This window comes from Mycetomoellerius zeteki, unplaced genomic scaffold, assembly GCF_001594055.1.
Source record: "Mycetomoellerius zeteki isolate Tzet28-1 unplaced genomic scaffold, Tzet1.0 scaffold61, whole genome shotgun sequence".
In the NCBI taxonomy this organism is placed as follows: Eukaryota; Metazoa; Arthropoda; class Insecta; order Hymenoptera; family Formicidae; genus Mycetomoellerius; species Mycetomoellerius zeteki.
Window position 1 is genome coordinate 451679 of NW_017257621.1, and position 19234 is coordinate 470912.

The following is a 19234-nucleotide window of genomic DNA, read 5'->3' on the forward strand; positions in this document are numbered from 1 at the left end:
TATATATATATATATATATATACATATATGCGTAATATACATATATTAATACACTATCTTTCATGGTTATCATTTAGTAATGAGGAAACTACGCTACTACTATTTCTGTTTAGCAGTTCTTCAATTATTTTGATAAATTTGTATCATTTATAAAAATTTTTTTATGTTAAACGCTTTTTTATATCTTTTCTTTTTTTAATTTTATTTAATGCAAATATTCTAATAATCACCGTAGTACTGAACAAAAAAAAGAAGAAACTGAAATGAATTCACTAGTTATCAGAATTAGACTGTTAATAGTAGACGTATCTTCCACATACACAAGTAGTTCGAAAGTGGTTTTCTCGAATACAAATATCTAAGATAGCCATGAGAACGACGAGGTTACGATGGGCAAAAAAATTTCGTAACACATCGCGTAATATACGGCACGAATGGATGATGCGCCAGTTAACGATCCGTGCCAGATTTCATCGGCGCTTACAATTCAGGCTAATTTCTCGTGCGTTTTCTAACAGCATGCAACTCTTAGAGATCTACCATGCATCATTTTCCCGCGTAAGAAGCAGGCCAATAGCACAGGGTTGATAATAATCGGAAGATTATAGATACGATTAGTCGTGAGAATACATCAACTCCGAATATTGCGCATTATCGTACGAATTCAAATGTTAATACTTTATTGAATAAATTAATTCAATATAGTATTAAAATATCCACAAAACTAATGAATTACTAATAAATCTACAAAACTTGTTCACATTTTAGTTTCTATCTCATATATATGTATATTCTATGTCATATATATATATATATATATATATATATATATAGGGGAGAGTGGTCTAAATCGGTGTTTCAAATAGGAGCTTTTTAATTTAAATAAATACGGTTAAGCAGATTTGCGTACTATTTATAATGTAAAGTCCTTATAAGACACCGAACATGTGATAGCAGTTTGACAGTTCTCTGTCATAACATTCATCAAATAGGGGCAAATATGTATTTTCAGCCATCGTGAAAAATTTTTTTAAAAAAGAAAATTCTTGTAAATCATTATTTAAAAGGTGTTAAAAATTTGAAAAGTAATTGATTTAAAATAATTAAAAAATATAGAATTCAAAAATATCAAGCATTTCGTGATCATTTTTGCGGTTTATTGTAAAATTTGTTCCAAAATTCGAAAGGACCCGTGTTCAAATCGGACAGTACAGTGAATAACTTATAGGCCTGATTGTAGTACTGGTGATCGGCTGACCAGATCTGATCCAAGCAATTAAATCAGTAAAATATCATGAATCATCAGACTCAGATTAGTTTAGTTTTATTGATTTCAATTCTAATAATATAAACAGTCAGTAATTTCTTTTTCTGAAAAAATTTTTATCTTTGACTGTCAAATTGCTCGTTTTTACTCAATACTGAGAAAAATACATTAAAATATTTTAAAATTCTATCTAAAAATCTATAAAAATAGAAGTTTTCAATCTGAACTAGGGGATGGTCCCTATGGAACCATCGGTTCCAAATCGAACCGGAAAAAGCGTTTTTACATTTTCCATTATAATTTAACACAGGTGAAAGATACATCAAAATAATCTGAAGCAAAAATGAAGGGAATTAAATGATCTTTCCAACGGCACCTTCGATTTTATGATCGGACTTTATTTACGCCTTATAGAGACCAAAAATAGGTCCGATTCGAGACAGAGAGCGAAAATAGGACCTATTCTATATTCATATATGTATATATATGTTATATATGTGTATAGTCTATATATATATATTCTATATAAATATTCATTCAACTTTGTGCGACATATGTTCTCCAAATCTTATTCTTCTCATTATAATTATATCAGATAATAAATTTTCAGATTTAGCTTAAAAAAAGTAATTAAATTTTGCTACGTTCTTGTTATTAATAAAACAAAAATAGTAACGCTTTTGTAAATAATCTTCAGATATAAAAACGAAAAAAAAAACTGCCAGTTGCCAATAATATATGATGCACATTTTGAGGTAATAGTATTTCCTAAGATTTCGCTAAATAATCTAGCTGTTAAAATTTCATCATGATTGCGCTGGATAATAATATTTGCTTAGATCCAGTGTGAAAACGCGTGATGTAGCGATAAACGCGCATGTTGGACATCACGACGCGAAGCGAGCTGAGGTTGCTGAAGCGTCCGATGACTGGCGTCCGACCTTATGGCGCGCGACGCGCGAAGCCGTCCGAGACTGGCCTGGATGCCTTTTTTCGTAATGTACCGTTATCGTAGAATAACTTAGGTTCTGCGATCTCGTAGTCGGTGTATATATCGATGACGCGTCGATTTCGCTTGGCCAGCTGGAGGAGTGGGTAGTTGTGTTTCAACTATACCTATGTTACGCTTCTCTTCTCTTCTCTTTTCGAGACACGACGCGTGTGGTGGTAAAAAGGCCGACTCTCGCAGAGATTGGCGCTTATTCGATTTTCCTCAGTTCTGTTCGATGAACGCAGCACGATAGATCGTTCCTCGCGCGAATGCCTCGCTCGTATGTAAATATCGCGACGTCGTTTTTCTGGATAAACGTCGATCGCCATCGAGCTATCACAGGACCGATCAGCTCCCTCATTACCGGAAGTCATTATTGCGCGTACCAAGAAGCGCAGTATGAGAACTCGAATAGTTTTATTAGGAATTTTGCTCATCTGCACGAGCGTGAGTACAAATTTTTGTAAATTCTTTTTGTTTTTTTCAGATTCGATTCGTCTTCGAATTTTCTTCTATTAGGTATCATTAATAGTATTTAGTAATGTGTTTAAATTACTATCCTGTTATCATTATACAATATTTACAGTCGATATGTAACGTATCTCATAAGTAGGTTTGATCAGTTGATTTGGATTTCGCGCGTATAATGGACTTACTTATTTAATCCAAGAATAGTCTGCACTGAGTGTTTTTATATCCCAGCATCCCTATTCTGTAACTCTTAACAACAATGTCGATAACGTTACAGTGTCGTTGCGCAGATATTTTATATGGTGAAAAAGCTGCGCAATGACACGTAACGATATCGGCATTGTCGTTAGAAGTTACAGAATAGGATTAGAGAAAAAGATAAATTGTAAAATATTGTTATTTAATATGGATGTTACTTTATATATTTTCTTTCTTTTTTAATAACTGTTCTTGTCAAGTCTTTAAATATGAAATTCTATCGAAAACCCGCAATAAATTAAGAACTATTATATTAATTAAAAGTTCTATTTTTAAGAAATACTATCAGCTACTGTGAGTATTTATTCCATTTAATATTGATTTGGTTTCTACTTGTATTTTTTTCCAAAATTGTGATTAAATCCATATCTATAATATTCTCAAAATAAATTTAAAAACAACCAATATGCAATATTGTTGTTAATAATAATATGTAATTCATTTCGATTAATGGAATAAAGTAACAAGAAACACTCTTTTACTTTGCGTACCAGCGATAACGCTACACTCTCAATCGCCCTTGATATTCTCTACTTTTTGTTAATAATAATAATTTTAATTCGAGTGTAAAAGTACCTCGCGTAATCATTTACTTAAATAAAATCAGACAACTACTCTCGAGTAAATTTACTTCTTCCTTTTTTTCAAAGCATTTTAATTGTTCTTTGACAACTTTGACGACTTTCGAAAATCATTTTGTAATTCACAGATTCAGTATGCAGATAGTAGATCAAAGAAAACGACGCAGCTGTCATTGCAGAGCAAGGAAACCAACGTGGTAAATTTTATGCGGCTACTAGTGATGAGATTGGTCTTTGGGGTAGCTTCGGCGATGGGGTTAGGTGAAAATCTCTCAGGTGTACTCGGCGGAATTTTCGTGCCGCCCGGAGCTGAAGAGTACAATGAGGACTACGGAGATGATGATTTAATTGTACCTGATATTTTCTAAAGTAAATATTTTTCACAGTCCGATTGCGCATCTTCGACGGTGTTTAACAGTTAACGACTGCGTTTTGGGAATTATGTCGAAATAAAGGACATGCTTTTAAATGATTATTTCAACAAAATTGTTTTAAATATTACATGAGAAATTATAATATTTCTTTACTAACTCTGTCTCTGAAGTAACAAAATTCAGAAAATATTAACTTTAATGTATTTATTATGAAAAATTGTTTTATTTCCTGATTCTACTCGTATTTTATTGCTATAATATTTATATGTATATTGACATTATTGACTGATAAATTTTATATGTAAGTAAAAATTGAAAAGACAACATATGTACAAACAAATGTAATACACACACACGCGCGCGCGTTTATTTTCGTTTTCTGTTTTATTTCGTATTAAGTGAATGTAACTATCAATTCCATTGGTTCTGATCCAGTGAAATTAGCATCTGCTATAATTAATTTCAAGTCGCGATTAAAGTCTTTATATAAATGATAAATTGATTTGTTATCTTTCGAAAGTGTTGTAAAATCAGTCTCAGATATTTTGATAAAATTACGATTATTGTTTTAGTTCAATTTGTTGTTTGTTAAAATGGTTTGGGGTGCGGAACTGGATTTATACCATCTTTCGAAATAATCGGCTCAAATATTTAACAAACATAAATGAAGTGATGGTTGCCATAATTATTGTAAAAGCTGTAATTATGAAAAACATTCATTTTATTTACCGATAAATGAGATGGAAAACGTTCATTATTATTAATAGAAAAGTATTATTATTTATTAGAGAATAATTTTAGTTTAAATTTGCACACATAAATCGTCAGATAAAGAAAACAAAGCCATTTTGTGACACAGAATTGCGCCTTATGCAATTATTTCAGTCGCCCAATAGCTAATTCAAATTTATACATATATGTATATACATATATGTACAGTGTGTATCTGAAATAACGCCCACTAATCATATATAGTATTATTCCTAATAAAAGCTGACTCGAAAAGTCTTGTATCATTTTGCAATTTTCGCAATATTTTTTTTAGTTACCCAATGAGCAAAATGTTTAAAATCGACGTATAAGACAACTTTAAGATATCTTAAGAGTTCTTTAAGAAACATCTTCAAAATACTATATTTCACAAAGAACACTGAAAGATATCTTAAAATTGTTTCATACATCGATTTTATCCGTTTATTTGGCAATCTTTAGAAATTAATATCTCGTTCAACTCAATTTAGTCCGCTCTATCTACATAAAAGCGCTTGGCAAAAAATTGCGGGACACCCTATATAATAATAATTTGATATAAGACATATTTGATATCGTTAATTTTTCGATAAAAACTTATAAGTTTTTAAAAAAATCGAAAAATTAATGTTAATTATTACAATGTTACATAGTTTCAATATTTTGTCTATGTAATTAATTGCGTAATAAATTTAAATTAGAGGAACCTGGGGCATAATGAAACCACGGGGTATAATGGGATACATTCGATAATTTTTTACAGAGATGTTACTATATAATGAAATGTCAATATATAGTTACTGTTAGATGTATCTTATTATATATGTTATCAGTTGTCACATTATTTTTACCTGAAAGTTGCTAAAAATTGTTTAATGCGTTCGCTGTGGTGTCCGCGACTGACAATGAGTTACAATTTCTTACAAGGGAAGTTTTACAACTGTCCGGAACCGATTTGATTCTCCATGAAATATGTTAAACACGAAAATCTAAGAGACAGTAGGCAGTAGAAATGAGGTTAGCGCCAGTCTTTACGTGTTTACGTGTTCCTAGAATTATATAAATGCAAATATTGTAATCACACACGAAATTTTAATTTTTATTCATGTTTAGTAAAAGCAGTATACCTATATACGTATCAAATACTCAGATAGCAAAGCATATCTCAGCAAAATCACACAAATCTGTGATTGCTTATGATGCTGGAAACTTGCCATAGATTTGTCTTCAACGATTTCAAATATACCGACATTGTAGCAACATGCAGGCAACAATGTGTATATGTATTGCCAGCAGTTTAATAGCAAGATAGGTGCATCAATGTTATCTTGTGTTATCGGCAATATAACAGCATTGTATGATGATGCATATTATTATGGCAACATGGCAGTAATACAAATTTTGATGATGACGATTTTAAAGTTGTCGGTAAACTGTTGGCAAATTGTTACTCAAAATTATCGTGGAGGCATCAAGTTGCCAACAAATGAGGACTCAGTTGCTGCAATTCTGCTAGCAACATATGCTTAGCAAGCAATATCCTAGCAACAAGACAAACAGGTTGCTATCTGGGTATAGGATTATTAATAAGGAATTAATAATTAAAAGGATAATAATGTGTTTCTACTTATATTACGTGTTCTAAGTCACTTTTAAGCAATGTTCAATATTATTATAATTTTTGGAAAATAAATAAGTTTTATGTGGTATCCTATTATACCCCGCATAAACGGCATAATGAGGTTAATGCACGCTTTCGTCCTGTTAACCTATTCTTTTGCAGTAAAACTTAGGTTTTTCTTGTAGTAAATACTCCAAAGAATATTTTAGTATATAACAAAGTTGGTTTATTTATTTTTAACATATTTAAAACTTGATCAAGCCTTATACCATTATTTTTCTCTTTACAAGATTAAGTACTGACAATAAAAGTTTTTCTTAATTAATTTTCGTATTATTTTATACAATTGTATCAATATTCGATATGTATTATAAATAAAATTAGTTAATCTACAATACTGCTCATTATAAATTCAAACTAACGAATTAAAACTATAACTCTGTATACATAAAATAGAAAAGTATGAAAGACATCTTAGGTTACTGATTTGAATTAAAAGGTAAAAAATTTGTATTTATTACATTTTAGATAATTATAAAATCTTATTTATATGATTAAATGTCATCATTATTGGAAAAATCAGTATCAATTTCTTCAAGATCTTGATAACAACCGTTCTTTTTTCTTATAAGGTCTCCCCAGAGGACATTAGACTTGCACGTAGGGCAAATACCCTCGATCGGCAAGATCATATCATCTTTACAAAATTCTTTTGCTAAACAGATTAAGTGAACCATCAAAAGGCACTTTGGTTTTACACAAGTGATAGAATCTTTTTCTATCATACTCGAGCCGCAAAGAGAACAAAATATTAATGATTTTTTCATTGGCAATTGTGATTCTTGTGATAGAATATTATCTTCATTTGTTCTTTGTGTTTGTTTAACTTTACAACTAGTGACTTTGCCACAGCATATGGGCATGTGTAATGGTGGAGATATGTATTCGTAATAATTTTTTGAAAATTGAGAGTCCAACCATCGTATAGTTAAAGGTAGACGACGCCAAGGCCCAATTTTTAACATCTCAGAGAGGACTATCAATCGAAAATCAAGCATCTTCTGCGATGACTTCTTCCTAGGAACGTGTTTTAGTCGCCTACTTATATCTGGATGTTGCCAAGCCCATTCGAACTAAAACAATGAAAGTAATGTTTATGATATTAAAATAAATTTATTCAAAAACTTTCACAATTTGTTTTTCTTAAAAAAATATATAAATTTGCTCAAAACTTACTCTAAGTGCAGAAGTGCTGTTGGGAAATCCGTGAACAATCAAGATCATGTTCCTGAATATGATAATTTTATAGGAAATTAGAATATGCATATAAAATATCTATTTCATTGATTTATTTATATCATCTATATAACTATATACAGGATGTCTCTGTATACAATGCCAAAAGTACTATAGGCTTCAGAAAACAAGTCGAAAATGTCTAATAAACATATATCTGATTCCAAACAGTTTCAGAATTAAAGGACATTGGAAATAAGAAAACATGAATTGTAGTAAAAGTTTAATGTTTGTTATTTTGTTGTTCTGAATCCTGAATCTTTTTCTGATAGACTAGATTTTCGTTCCCAAAATGTAAACAAATACACATTCCTCCATGATCACTATCCTCATTGAATTAGAAGAGGCCAGGTTGCTCCTATTAAATGGCCAGTAAGAAGTCTCAACCTCACACCACTGGATTTTTTTCTTTGGGGACGAATGAAAGATCTAGTCTACCAGATTGAGATTCAGAATGCAGAACACTTATAGCAACTGACACTTAACACTGTCGATGTCATCCATGAAGCTCTAAATATTTGTCAAGTCCGAAACAATTTATTAATTCGTACTAAACAGAGTAGAAAGTGTGTCAAAGTCGGAGGAATTTTTGAACATTTTTTGTAAAACATTAGATAGAATAACAAACATTAAACAATATTCACTACAATTCATGTTTCCTTACATTCATATCCCATAACTCCGAAACTGTTCGGAATCAGATACATGTTTATTAGACATTTTTGACTTGTTTTCATACGCTGAAGCCGCTGTAGCAGTTTTGGCAACTGTATGCAGAGACACCCTGTGTGTTTGTATGTAAAAGAAGGGATAGAATTCTTAATTACCATGGTCCTCTGTTACTAGTTTTCCATGCTCCACCATGCTTCTTACCAGCATTATGTTGCTTAATCCTACGTCTTGGGTCTACAGTGTAACCTACATAAGTTCTTCCCTTATACTTCGGATTCGTACAATATAATAAATATACTCCAAAAAAATGTTCTATCACTTCAAACTCTTCTTCCATCATTGAGCATTTTAAATTTTTGTACGTGGAATCGTATCGGTAATTATGGAGATCTCATCGATTTTAATGAAATTAGACTCATTGGACACGTTTTTGTACGAAATGAAGGAATCTGGCACAAAAAAGTGTCGCTCTGTCCCGCGAACCGAGATATTTAGCTTTAAAGTTGACGACTACGGCCCAGTTCCACAATTCACGGTTAACTCTTAATCGTGGTTCAACTTGTTTCTCATCTTTTTCCAATTCTAGAATTGGAAAGAGACAATGAATAAGTTGAACCTCGGTTAAGAGTTAACCGTGAGTTGTGAAACTGGGCCTACGTAGGTTAGAAAATCTGTCATACCGACTATATGTAGTGCTACAAGTATTGTTGGATTCACACTGCATCCGATTTTCGTCGCACGACGCTAGCACGAAATTTAAAATCAAATTAAAAAATGAATTAGGGCGGTATTCATAGTCTGTTCTTATTTCAAGATTGTCGTAAGTAATGTTTTAAGAAGCTAATATGGCCCTCTGATTGGTTTGTGACTTCTTAAGACTGTACTTAAGACGATCTTGAATATAAGATCTGACTATGAATACCGGTCTTAGTTACTCGTGCAATGTTTCTATCAAACCCAAGCATTACTATCTATAGGTGCGTTTAGGGAGACGCTATTAGCGCTATTCTGTCATTCTATCCTTGTTTTACGTCTAACAAACAACGAAGATAGAATGACAGAAGTAGCGCTAATAGCGTCTCCCTGAACGCACCATATAGGCTGCGTTCAGCAGACTCAACAGTTTTGCAACCGTTTTATGATTATCTGCTGAGATAGGACCATTCTTCTAGATCTAAAAGTATGATCCAATTAGCGCGAAGGAAACTTCCAACAGTTGCAAAACAAACGTTCTGCTGAACGCAGCCATACACTCCATTGTCCACATATAGGTTATGATTTATTTGGAATACAACTATGATTATAATCATTTAATGATTATAATACACACATGCATCTACATATATATTTTTGTAATTTCTAAAATCGTATAATCTGCGATAAGTAATTGAGTTTTTAGACAATGTTATCTGTGGATGATGCGCTTTCTATCTGTTTCTGTCTGTAATTTTTACTAGGAGTGAAACATAACGATCAAGGACATAAAGAAGAGATGAAAAAAGAGTGCGAGCGGGTGGGGATTGACAACGAGAGAGGGCGGAAAGTGCAATGGTTATACGCTTCGTCAGCTATCCTGCTTAGGCCGGAATCAGACTACGCATTGAAGATTGAAATTTGACCAATAAGGACAAAGAAATTTTAGCTCCTTTCGTTTCGATTGGTCAAATCTGAATTTTTCAATCTTCAACCTCAATCTTCAACGCGTAGTCTGATTCCGGCCTTAGACTGTTTGGAGCAGTCAGTGTGCGTTGTGACTTCGCCATGTGCTTTTCGCGATTTTTATAGGTATTCTATGTGATTATAATTTGTATCGGAATCCTTTGCCATATATTCTTGTGTAATGATAATCAAGATAAAAATATTATTCAAAGTTATTTTATCTAACGCATTTAAGTAGTTCCGATAATGTTAGCGGGAGCACTTCCGTTATCATTATGATCTCGCATGTTTCATAACGCCAAGAACTCAAATACGTGCGCTCTTAGTAAGTTTTTAAAAAATTTGGGATTATAAAACTCTCATTTAAATTAATGGAGAATCTTGATAATTATCATAAATATATACTAAAGTAATATTCACGTTTTGATTCGTGCAATTTCATTTGAAGATAATATACATATATCTATTGACTATTCAATTGAACACAACTTACAAAATCCATTTTTAATTTCCAGAGATTATTTAGGAATTTAGAAACATATTCTCTTTTTGCTTTCCTACTGATAATATACATACAAACTACTAATATTCATTTTTTTGTACTCATACGCTCTCTTTTTTAACCTTGTTTTTTTTTATATCAAAAATTTGATGAAACTTTTGAAATATTTGATTAATTTTGTAAATATGTAATTATAAGCTTAAATTTATACTGCTAAACATATCTTTATAATTTTTTCAACTTATATACAATGTTAATTTTTCGATAGCTAACCTGTAGCTACTATTGATATACAATATTATTAAATATTCTAAACTTATTAATAATTAATTTACCTTAAAGAGTAAATAAAATATAAAGAGTTAAAATTATTACATTTAAAATTATTATAATTTATATTACTTTGTGATAAAAAAAATTATAAATGTTCATAACAAGAGTTATTTCGTCAATACGTGTGCGATGGATTTTCAGAGTTCATCGACCTTTCAGATCATTTTTCCTCTTAAAATCAATGTATCTTTTAAAAAATATGTTTGATATAGTAATTCTCTTTTTGTTATCAATTTGTGCAAAAAACGCAATTTAAAGCTGTAACTTGAAAATACAAGTTATAGTTTAAATAGTTATTATTTTTGTTAAATTAAAAGTCATTTTAAATTAATCGAATCATAAAAAATAACAATAGAAATGGGATTTTGTATAATATACAAGACCGTTTATTATACAGGCATATTTATTTCAAATTATCCTTATTATGATTAAAACGTTCACAAATTTATCTTTCAACAAAACTTTCCAATACAGAAAAATAGAAAATAAGATAGATAGATGTATAGTTGCCAAAGAAGAAGTAGAAGATTATATATCGGTAGATGTAGAATGGGAGTAAAATTAAAAGAATATGATCAGTCTCTCGAGTTCTCCAGAGTGCTGCCGCTGTTGCTGTTGTTCGGCTCATGAACTCTCTCGATGTCTTTGTGTACTTCTTGACATATGACATTGTGTTCCGCGGATCCATGATTCTCGTCACATCGCTGCCTATCGTTTTCGGTCTCTTCGGTCGAATGCTGCCGTGCTTGTACCGCTCGTTGCAACAGCTGCGGACTTCGAGCTCTAGATGCTGATTTATCCTTCGATTTCGCGCGCGCCTTGCGTTTTGGTTCTCGGTGAAATGATTTCTTTGCTAAAATATAGATTAATAATTATACATTACAAATTGTTTTTAAATATGTGATGGCATGAAAAAAGATATACATTTAGTAATAACGATTATTACTTTGTCAAACAAATTTGATACATGTATATACAGGATGTCCCATTTTAATTCTTAATTTAGTACACTTTCTATTTTATTTTCTAATGTGATTTATGTGATTAAAATTACCTCGAAAAACGCGCTTTTGGCTCACGTCGCTATCGCATTCACTTTCATCAGAGAAGTCGGACTCGAGCTCTCGCTTAGATACTCTTGAACGTTTCGTTTTGCGATTGAATAGTACAGGCGAATCGTCCCTTCTATACAAGAAATCCTGTCCGGATGAATGATCGAACTTCTCATCGTCTTCGTATATGCATTTTCGTTGTCGTCGCTATCATCATAAATATTAAAATTATATTTTGTATGTTTTATTTAATCAAATAACAATAATTTTTATTCACGATGTAGAGTATAAGAAAAGAATTGTAACAATTATTTTCATTGTTGTGTGTGTTTTATCATAAAATAATATATCATTTATTATACGTCATAAAATAATACCATCTATTATATATCATTTATAACGCTCTTTTGGCTTTCATGGGTATTGTCTTCAAAGATACTAGAAGATTTGCGAGTTATCGTCGTGTTCTCAACAATGTATCAACTCCTCGTCCTGATGAAATGAATGGCAAGGTTCACGAAACTTTGGCATTAGCAATGGATGAGAACACGGCGATAACCCGCAAACCTTCTGATATATCATTATATGAATACCTTGATCCTTAGGAGATATAAGAACAAAGATAGTAGAATAAACATAAATATATCTAGATTAGAAATCCTCTAATCAGAGTTTGGTCATGAGATAGCAACTTACGATTCGTCCGACATTTTTTATTAAATCACATTACAGTCAGAGCGAGATGCACATATCTTTTTCTTTCTCGCACTACTACAAAACAAGATAAACATATCTTTTCTCACTCGCATGATTTTGATGAAAAATGTCAGAACCATTGTTGTGACTAGATTCTGTGATTAGAGGAGGTCTCTAATTTAAATATAATATATAAAATTGAATGTATTATTAAAGTACTTTAAATTATTCGAATAACAATAACTAATTGATGCACCTTTCGATTCTGGGCTGCATTGGGTCGTCTATATGGCGAACGTCGAGATTTCCTTCTTACTTCAGTATTACGATGTCTACTATTTCGTTGCCGAGTAGTTTTTTTCCTATATTCATAGTTATTAAATAGAATCACAGTAATTTCAATTTCTTCGTCTTTTTCTCGAGCCAGTATTTTATAATCATGTTAAACTTTTTATATAATAGTCTATCATCCATCCATAACAGATTGTAGATATTATTTATTATAATGAATTTTAATAGGTTGTAGACCTTATTTATAAAATTAGAACATACGTGTAATATATAAAAGTTACACTACCCCCCCCCCCCCCACGACACGGATTTTAGACCACGAATGGAACCAAGTGATTCTTATAAATTTTTTGCTACTGAAAACGAATCCGTAAATAAAAATGTCACATGACGTTTTTGAGTATTTCAGCTCAAAAAAACTCAAAAATGCCATTTTTGGCACTTTTAGTATTATTTTTCTCAAAAACCTGACGAAATAGAGCAATTTTATTTACGGATTCGTAGCGACCAAAACTCTATAAAAATCACTTGGTCCTTTTCATGGTCTAGAAAAAAAATTTTAATTTGTCTGAGAGTATTATCATCTTTGAAATGAGAAACTTTAAATTAGTCGAAAAAGGACACAGGTCGCGCGTGTAGAAAAATTTCGGCGTACTTGCGCTCTTGTACTCGAGAGGATTCAATGTCGCTAATCGATGCTTGTACATCGGGTTTTGATTTTTTTTGTTCATTTATCTGGTTGTTAGCTGATTCCTTATTAGCAGGTGGTTCCTTACTAGGGACAGAATTGGGATTCAAAGTAGCCAGTGCTTTATAACGACCACTCCTATGTCGTAAAAGTCCAGCATTTACTGCATGCTTTAAAGCTCGATGTACCTATCGAGTATATATATATATATATATAATAAATAAAATTGGAGAAAAGGACAAAATAAAATTTTAAAAAGATTATAAACTTTTTATCTGAAGTTTAATTTCTTAAAATAAATTCATATTGTAAAAATTTAAACAAACACAAAAACTATATTTTCATTTCTAGAAAATTGGAATTCTGAGAAGCGTTTCACACACGCAAATTACTATGATAAATAAACACAAAAATTGTTAAAAAAAATATTCAAAATAATATCTGTTAAGCGCACACTTAATAACTTTTAAAATAAACACTTTTATATGTCACCTGCAGTGTCAGATTTTTTGACGATACGTTGCTATGTCGGATAAGACTGAGAACTTCGCGAGCTGATGAACCTCTGGTGTCACCAAGATTTGCTACTGCATCTAGCACGCGAGCCATAAGTCGCGGATTCGACGGTCGAACCATTTTCGCGATTCACAATTTACTTGACTGCTGCTTGATTATTCTTGTAAATTTCTAATCATTAAATTTCAAATTATCCTATTATTATCCTATTATTATAATAATTCTTTTTTCCTATATAAATCCTGTTGGGTCCATATTGCGAATCGCAGGACTAACTCGAATTTTTTGATGTTACTTTAAATTTTCTGAGATTCATATCTACGTGCCACACCTATATGCATTATTACCTGATGAACTCTCGGAGTAAAAAAATATCCAATCGCTTTTCTCAATGTGACAAACGGTTTTGATAAACCCGTCGTAAATGCGGGCCGTCTTTAAAAGTACCACGAATTTCGTTGAGGCATGTCGTTATTGCGTCGAAGTTGTCACTGAGACATCCGTTGTCTCTAAATGATATTCTTCGTCTGTTTGATGACGCTTCTTTTTTCTTTTACTCAAAGGCGTATTCAGATTCCCTAGTGTTTCTGTAATTATAGAAACACGATTCCCACCCGGGTATCATGTCATCCTATATTTAATGTTCGGTAAACAACAAGAACAGAGTGATACCTGCGTGGCACTTGGATAGGAATCTGATCATAGCCTAAGCTATTATACATATATGTATACCGAATTCGGTGAATACTGGATAGAATGATTACGGACGCCTCCGATTTACAAAACCGATTCAATTAATTCGATGGCTCGCTGGATATAATATTTAGGTACTTTTTAAAAATAAAGTTTCTTTAAAAAAATATTTTGTCTGTGTACGAATACTTTTTGCACTCACTGTATGTAACATGAATCATTATCGGCATATGCGTTAGTGTCAGGAATTTTCGCGATATCATGATCTTGAATTACAAATTAAAAGTACGCTTGTTACCTTTGTACTATACTTTCTCATACGTATATTTGTTATGCATCATGTGACTTATCTACTCTGTTGAAAGACAAGAACATTTTATGTACACATGACTCGCCGCAATCGAATTTTAGCTCTAGACTAATTTGTAAATTGCGACGATTCCGCACAAAATACTTTATCACTGTCAAAACTCTTCATTATTGTCGAGATCTTTTATTATTGCTAAAATTGCACAAAATTAAATAAAATTATTTATTCGCCATGTGAATTACCATATCTGGAATAAATCAATTTAATAAAGAATATATAATGTTTTATTTGAAACATCTAACTTTGACCGTTTGTGGCGTTCTTTATTGTATTAGATCTTAAAAACTCTTGAATTTGTATGAAACATTTTTCTTTAAAATATTTTGTTTCCGAGATAAAAGTTTGTAACGCTTTATTTTAAACATCCCTATACTTTCAGAGAACAATATACATAGTCTCTTTTACATTATATTTAAAAATATGTTCTTATTCTAATAACTATTTTTATACAAATTGAGTAAATTTAATTTAATATATCTTTCTCAATTAAAAAAAAAAAATAAGAAGTTTTTTATATAAAATTTATTTTCGGTAAATTCCATATAGTAGGAATATCATAAAAAAATTTAAACTTAATCTAGTTTCTTATGACCCACGCATGAATTACAACTTTAGTAATACATAACAAGTTTACATATGCCCTTAGATAAATGTGTTCAAAATCGCAATATAATCCAAAACATGTTATGATAGTAGATAGCAACAGTGTGAAGGAAAAATATATATATATAAAAGTTATATACAATAAATACATATATAACTTTATATATATATATATAGAGGTCTCTCTAATATATATAGCATCTAATTTATATATATATATAAAAAGGATAATTATGCTTTTTCTTTGCACAAAAATATATTTCACAGAATGTTCATCTTCAAGTGTGTTTGGAAGTATTTGCCGTCTCCTTTAGTCGCTTGTTTATTAATTTCCTTGTGACGTTCTCGACTTACTATCTCTTCTAAGACTTCTCCATCACCTTTAATTAATCTTTACAAAAACACAGAAATTAATTCTAATACTGAATTCGATTGGACACACTAGAATTAAAGTCGTTGTATACTTATATAATCTAAGTATAAAAATGAAATGCAAATATGTTGAATTATAAAATACATATTTTACTTAACAGCATAATAAAATATGTTGATTTCATGATATAATTAGTTTTTAATTAAACATACATCTTTACATCAATTTGTATACGACGGCTTTAACTACATCAGCGCGTACTGAGTGCATCCAATCGAATTCATTATAATACATATACAAATGAATGCGGGGTCTACAATAGAAGTCGTAACAATCGTAGAGTCTTAAGTCGTAGAAAATTGATCAATCACATCGAATATGAGAAGAATAATTAACTGTGATTGGTCAATTTTCTACGACTTAAGACCCTACGACTGCTACGACTTCTATTGTAGACCCCGCAGAATGTAGAAGCAAGACAAGTATTCACAATTATTATATACATAAATTTTATTATCTGTATTCAATTGTTTTGTCTCATATTTACCTATGTCTTCCAGTCTCTTCATCATATACTCTGCGCATGATGCTCTGCCTTTTTTCCCATTCCTCTTTTGTCATGGGTGCCATGGCTTTGCCTCTTTCTATTACATTCGAAACAATTTCCTTCATTTTTTCCCTTCTATCTTGAACTTCTTTATTTCCTTTAGACTTCTTCTTACTGTGTCCTTTTTTTTTGGATGTAGATTTTTTAAACTTCTTTTTCAATTTCTTCTTCATCCGTTTTTTCTTCTTCCGTTTCTTTAAAGCTTTCTTCAATTTCTTAGCTTTCTTTCTAGCCTTTTTTTGCTTTTTTTCATCCTCTGAGCTATCAATAGTGGTGCCACTATTACTGCTGTTAGTATCACTACTACTACTGCTACTACTGCTGCTGTTACTGCTGCTGGAACTGCTGCAGCTACTGTCGCTACTACTGCTACTGATACTAGAAGAACTAGAAGTAGATGAAAATCTTTTCCTCTTTAATTTCTTGTGACTTAGCTGAGTTATATTCTGTATATTTTCTACTTTTTTCTTCTCTTTTTGTTTTACGTGTTCAACTATTTCTGTGTCATCTTTTATTGAATCAGATTTTTCTATCTTAGAAATAGATCTTGGTCGATTCATTTGCTCTTTTGAACTACTCTCTCGTGATAGCTGACTAGCTGTATTGTAGCTAGTATTTCTATAATTTGGTATCCTGGATCTGTTATGATTAAACGTTCTTTCAAAAGATCTGCTATATCTACTATAACGATAATTGTTATATGCATCTCTTCTATTTCTGTTATAATAATTATAGTGTCTATAAGGTCTTGAATAGCCGCAATCTCTTTGATTATTCAAAAAGTTACTGTGCCTCCGATTGTAAAATCTATAATCATTACTATATTTTCCACTTTTTCTTTGCAATTCTCTGGTTTCATACTTTCTAGTTTTATGTTTTATATCATCTCTATTCTTCTTTGCTTTATACGTATTTTTCTCCGAGTTTGAAATATCAGAAGAACTAGAACTATTGGAACTACTTCTACGTTTTGACTTCTTCCTTTTATCCTTACTGCATACATTTCGTCTCTTTCTCTTCTTCTCAGAATCATTGGAAGAAGAAACCGAACGTCTCTTTAACTTTTCTACCTTTGCTTTGTCAAATGACTCTGTCTCCATAACAGGTCTCTCCAAATTATTCATCATAACGATAATCTATCAAAAACAAACTTTATTTAAAGGTAATCCAAAATCACATAGAATCAAATCCATTAAAATAAATGATTTGCATAATTAAATCTATTTTGCATGGTCGAATATATGATTGCTCCATTTCTTGTATAAATATTAAGTCTGTTATTCTCGAAAAATATGTTCATTTCAGCAAAATATATGTATACGTAATCATCCATAGGTCACGGAAGACTTGGCTTTCTAAGCAAATTTCGATATTTACCTATTACAAATACGTTACGAAAACCTAACCTTCTCCACCATGTTTGTCAATCATTACGTTTTGTCACGTAAAACTATAGTGCCAAGAGAGCAAATAATCTATCTTTTTCCCATTTATTGATATTTATCAAAACATTGACAATTTATTAAAATGCGCTAAATAATTACCTGTTCATCACTTTCTAACCATTTCTTCTATTCAATCTCCATCATTTTATGTCGATGAAAATTTGGAGCAGCGCGCAAGACCGGCAAAACGGTTCTCTTCATAGGGAATCATAGGTCGCGTTCAACAGACTCAACTGTTGGGCTGCGTTCAGAAATTATGATACGTTTCTACTGAGCGCGTCAGGGTGCCGTCCCATGACGCGTATTGCTGGATTCACACTGCATCTGATTTTCGACGCATCCAATCAGAAAACAGAATTCCGATAATACGAAGCAAAATTCATCGACACTGCGATGCGACTAATATAGAACCAGCTTAACGTCTAAAGTTGGTAACATCGAATTTTGATACGTTAAACCGATTGAAGACCGTTTACACGACTTTCGTAAAACGATTTAGTAATGCCAAATCTGTTTCAGAAGAAGTTTGGATTTACCCCGGAACTACAATAGGTGTTTTAAGCCTTAAGTCGTAAGAAATTGATCAATCATAGTCGAATTCGAGGAGAATAATCGACTATGAGTCCATTTCTTATGGCTTAAGACTTAAAACTGTTTTAGATCCGGGGTTACTAAAACGGTTTTAATAACATCTGTATTATGCGTCGTCTACAATGGCAGTATCAGTAATGGATGAGGCTGTAAGAGTAAGAAATTGATCAATCACAGTCAATTATTCTTCTTACATTCAACTGTAATTGGTCAATTTGTTACTCTTACAGTCTCGTCCATTACTGATACTGCCATTGTAGACGACGCATTAAGAGACGTTTACAGGACATCTAACACCGGTTTTAACTAAAACGGTTTTTATTAAAACGGCTTTACCAGTGCGTGTAAACATAGTCTATGGCTGCGTTCAGCAGAACGTTTGTTTGCAACTGTTGGAAGTTTCCTTCGCGCTAATTGGATCATACTTTTAGATCTAGAAGAATGGTCCTATCTCAGCAGACAATCATAAAACGGTTGCAAAACTGGCTGCGTTCAGCAGACTCAACAGTTTTGCAACCGTTTTATGATTGGCTG

General features: G+C 31.7%; 4 protein-coding genes across 6 annotated transcripts; 1 reads left to right on the top strand and 3 right to left on the bottom strand.

The window, feature by feature from the left end:
- The first annotated feature begins 2426 nt into the window (after positions 1–2426).
- On the top strand, positions 2427–3980 carry LOC108728338 (uncharacterized). Its single transcript, XM_018456840.1, has 2 exons — positions 2427–2705; positions 3697–3980. The coding sequence occupies exons 1-2, from the start codon at positions 2658–2660 to the stop codon at positions 3934–3936; spliced, it is 288 nt and encodes a 95-aa protein (XP_018312342.1). The 5' UTR covers positions 2427–2657; the 3' UTR covers positions 3937–3980.
- Positions 3981–6839: 2859 nt separating this feature from the next.
- slx1 (structure-specific endonuclease subunit SLX1) lies at positions 6840–8777 on the bottom strand. The gene is made up of 3 exons (XM_018456872.1): positions 8437–8777; positions 7550–7601; positions 6840–7446 (listed from the first exon to the last, which is right to left on the bottom strand). The coding sequence occupies exons 1-3, from the start codon at positions 8619–8621 to the stop codon at positions 6868–6870; spliced, it is 816 nt and encodes a 271-aa protein (XP_018312374.1). The 5' UTR covers positions 8622–8777; the 3' UTR covers positions 6840–6867.
- A 2508-nt stretch (positions 8778–11285) lies between these two features.
- On the bottom strand, positions 11286–14536 carry LOC108728360 (UPF0396 protein UM04995). 3 transcript variants are annotated; one of them, XM_018456870.1, is made up of 6 exons: positions 14402–14536; positions 13995–14189; positions 13470–13690; positions 12780–12885; positions 11830–12034; positions 11286–11628 (listed from the first exon to the last, which is right to left on the bottom strand). In XM_018456870.1, exons 2-6 carry the CDS (start codon positions 14136–14138, stop codon positions 11351–11353), a joined length of 954 nt encoding a protein of 317 aa, XP_018312372.1. In that variant the 5' UTR covers positions 14139–14189; positions 14402–14536; the 3' UTR covers positions 11286–11350. The 3 variants fall into 3 exon arrangements, with proteins under 3 accessions (XP_018312372.1, XP_018312373.1, XP_018312371.1); XM_018456871.1 differs by having other exon boundaries at positions 11830–12031; positions 14366–14536; XM_018456869.1 differs by having other exon boundaries at positions 14366–14536.
- A 1390-nt stretch (positions 14537–15926) lies between these two features.
- Positions 15927–18326, bottom strand: LOC108728359 (ADP-ribosylation factor-like protein 6-interacting protein 4). Its single transcript, XM_018456867.1, has 3 exons — positions 18209–18326; positions 16605–17800; positions 15927–16075 (listed from the first exon to the last, which is right to left on the bottom strand). Exons 2-3 carry the CDS (start codon positions 17789–17791, stop codon positions 15946–15948), a joined length of 1317 nt encoding a protein of 438 aa, XP_018312369.1. The 5' UTR covers positions 17792–17800; positions 18209–18326; the 3' UTR covers positions 15927–15945.
- Between the last annotated feature and the right edge of the window lie 908 nt (positions 18327–19234).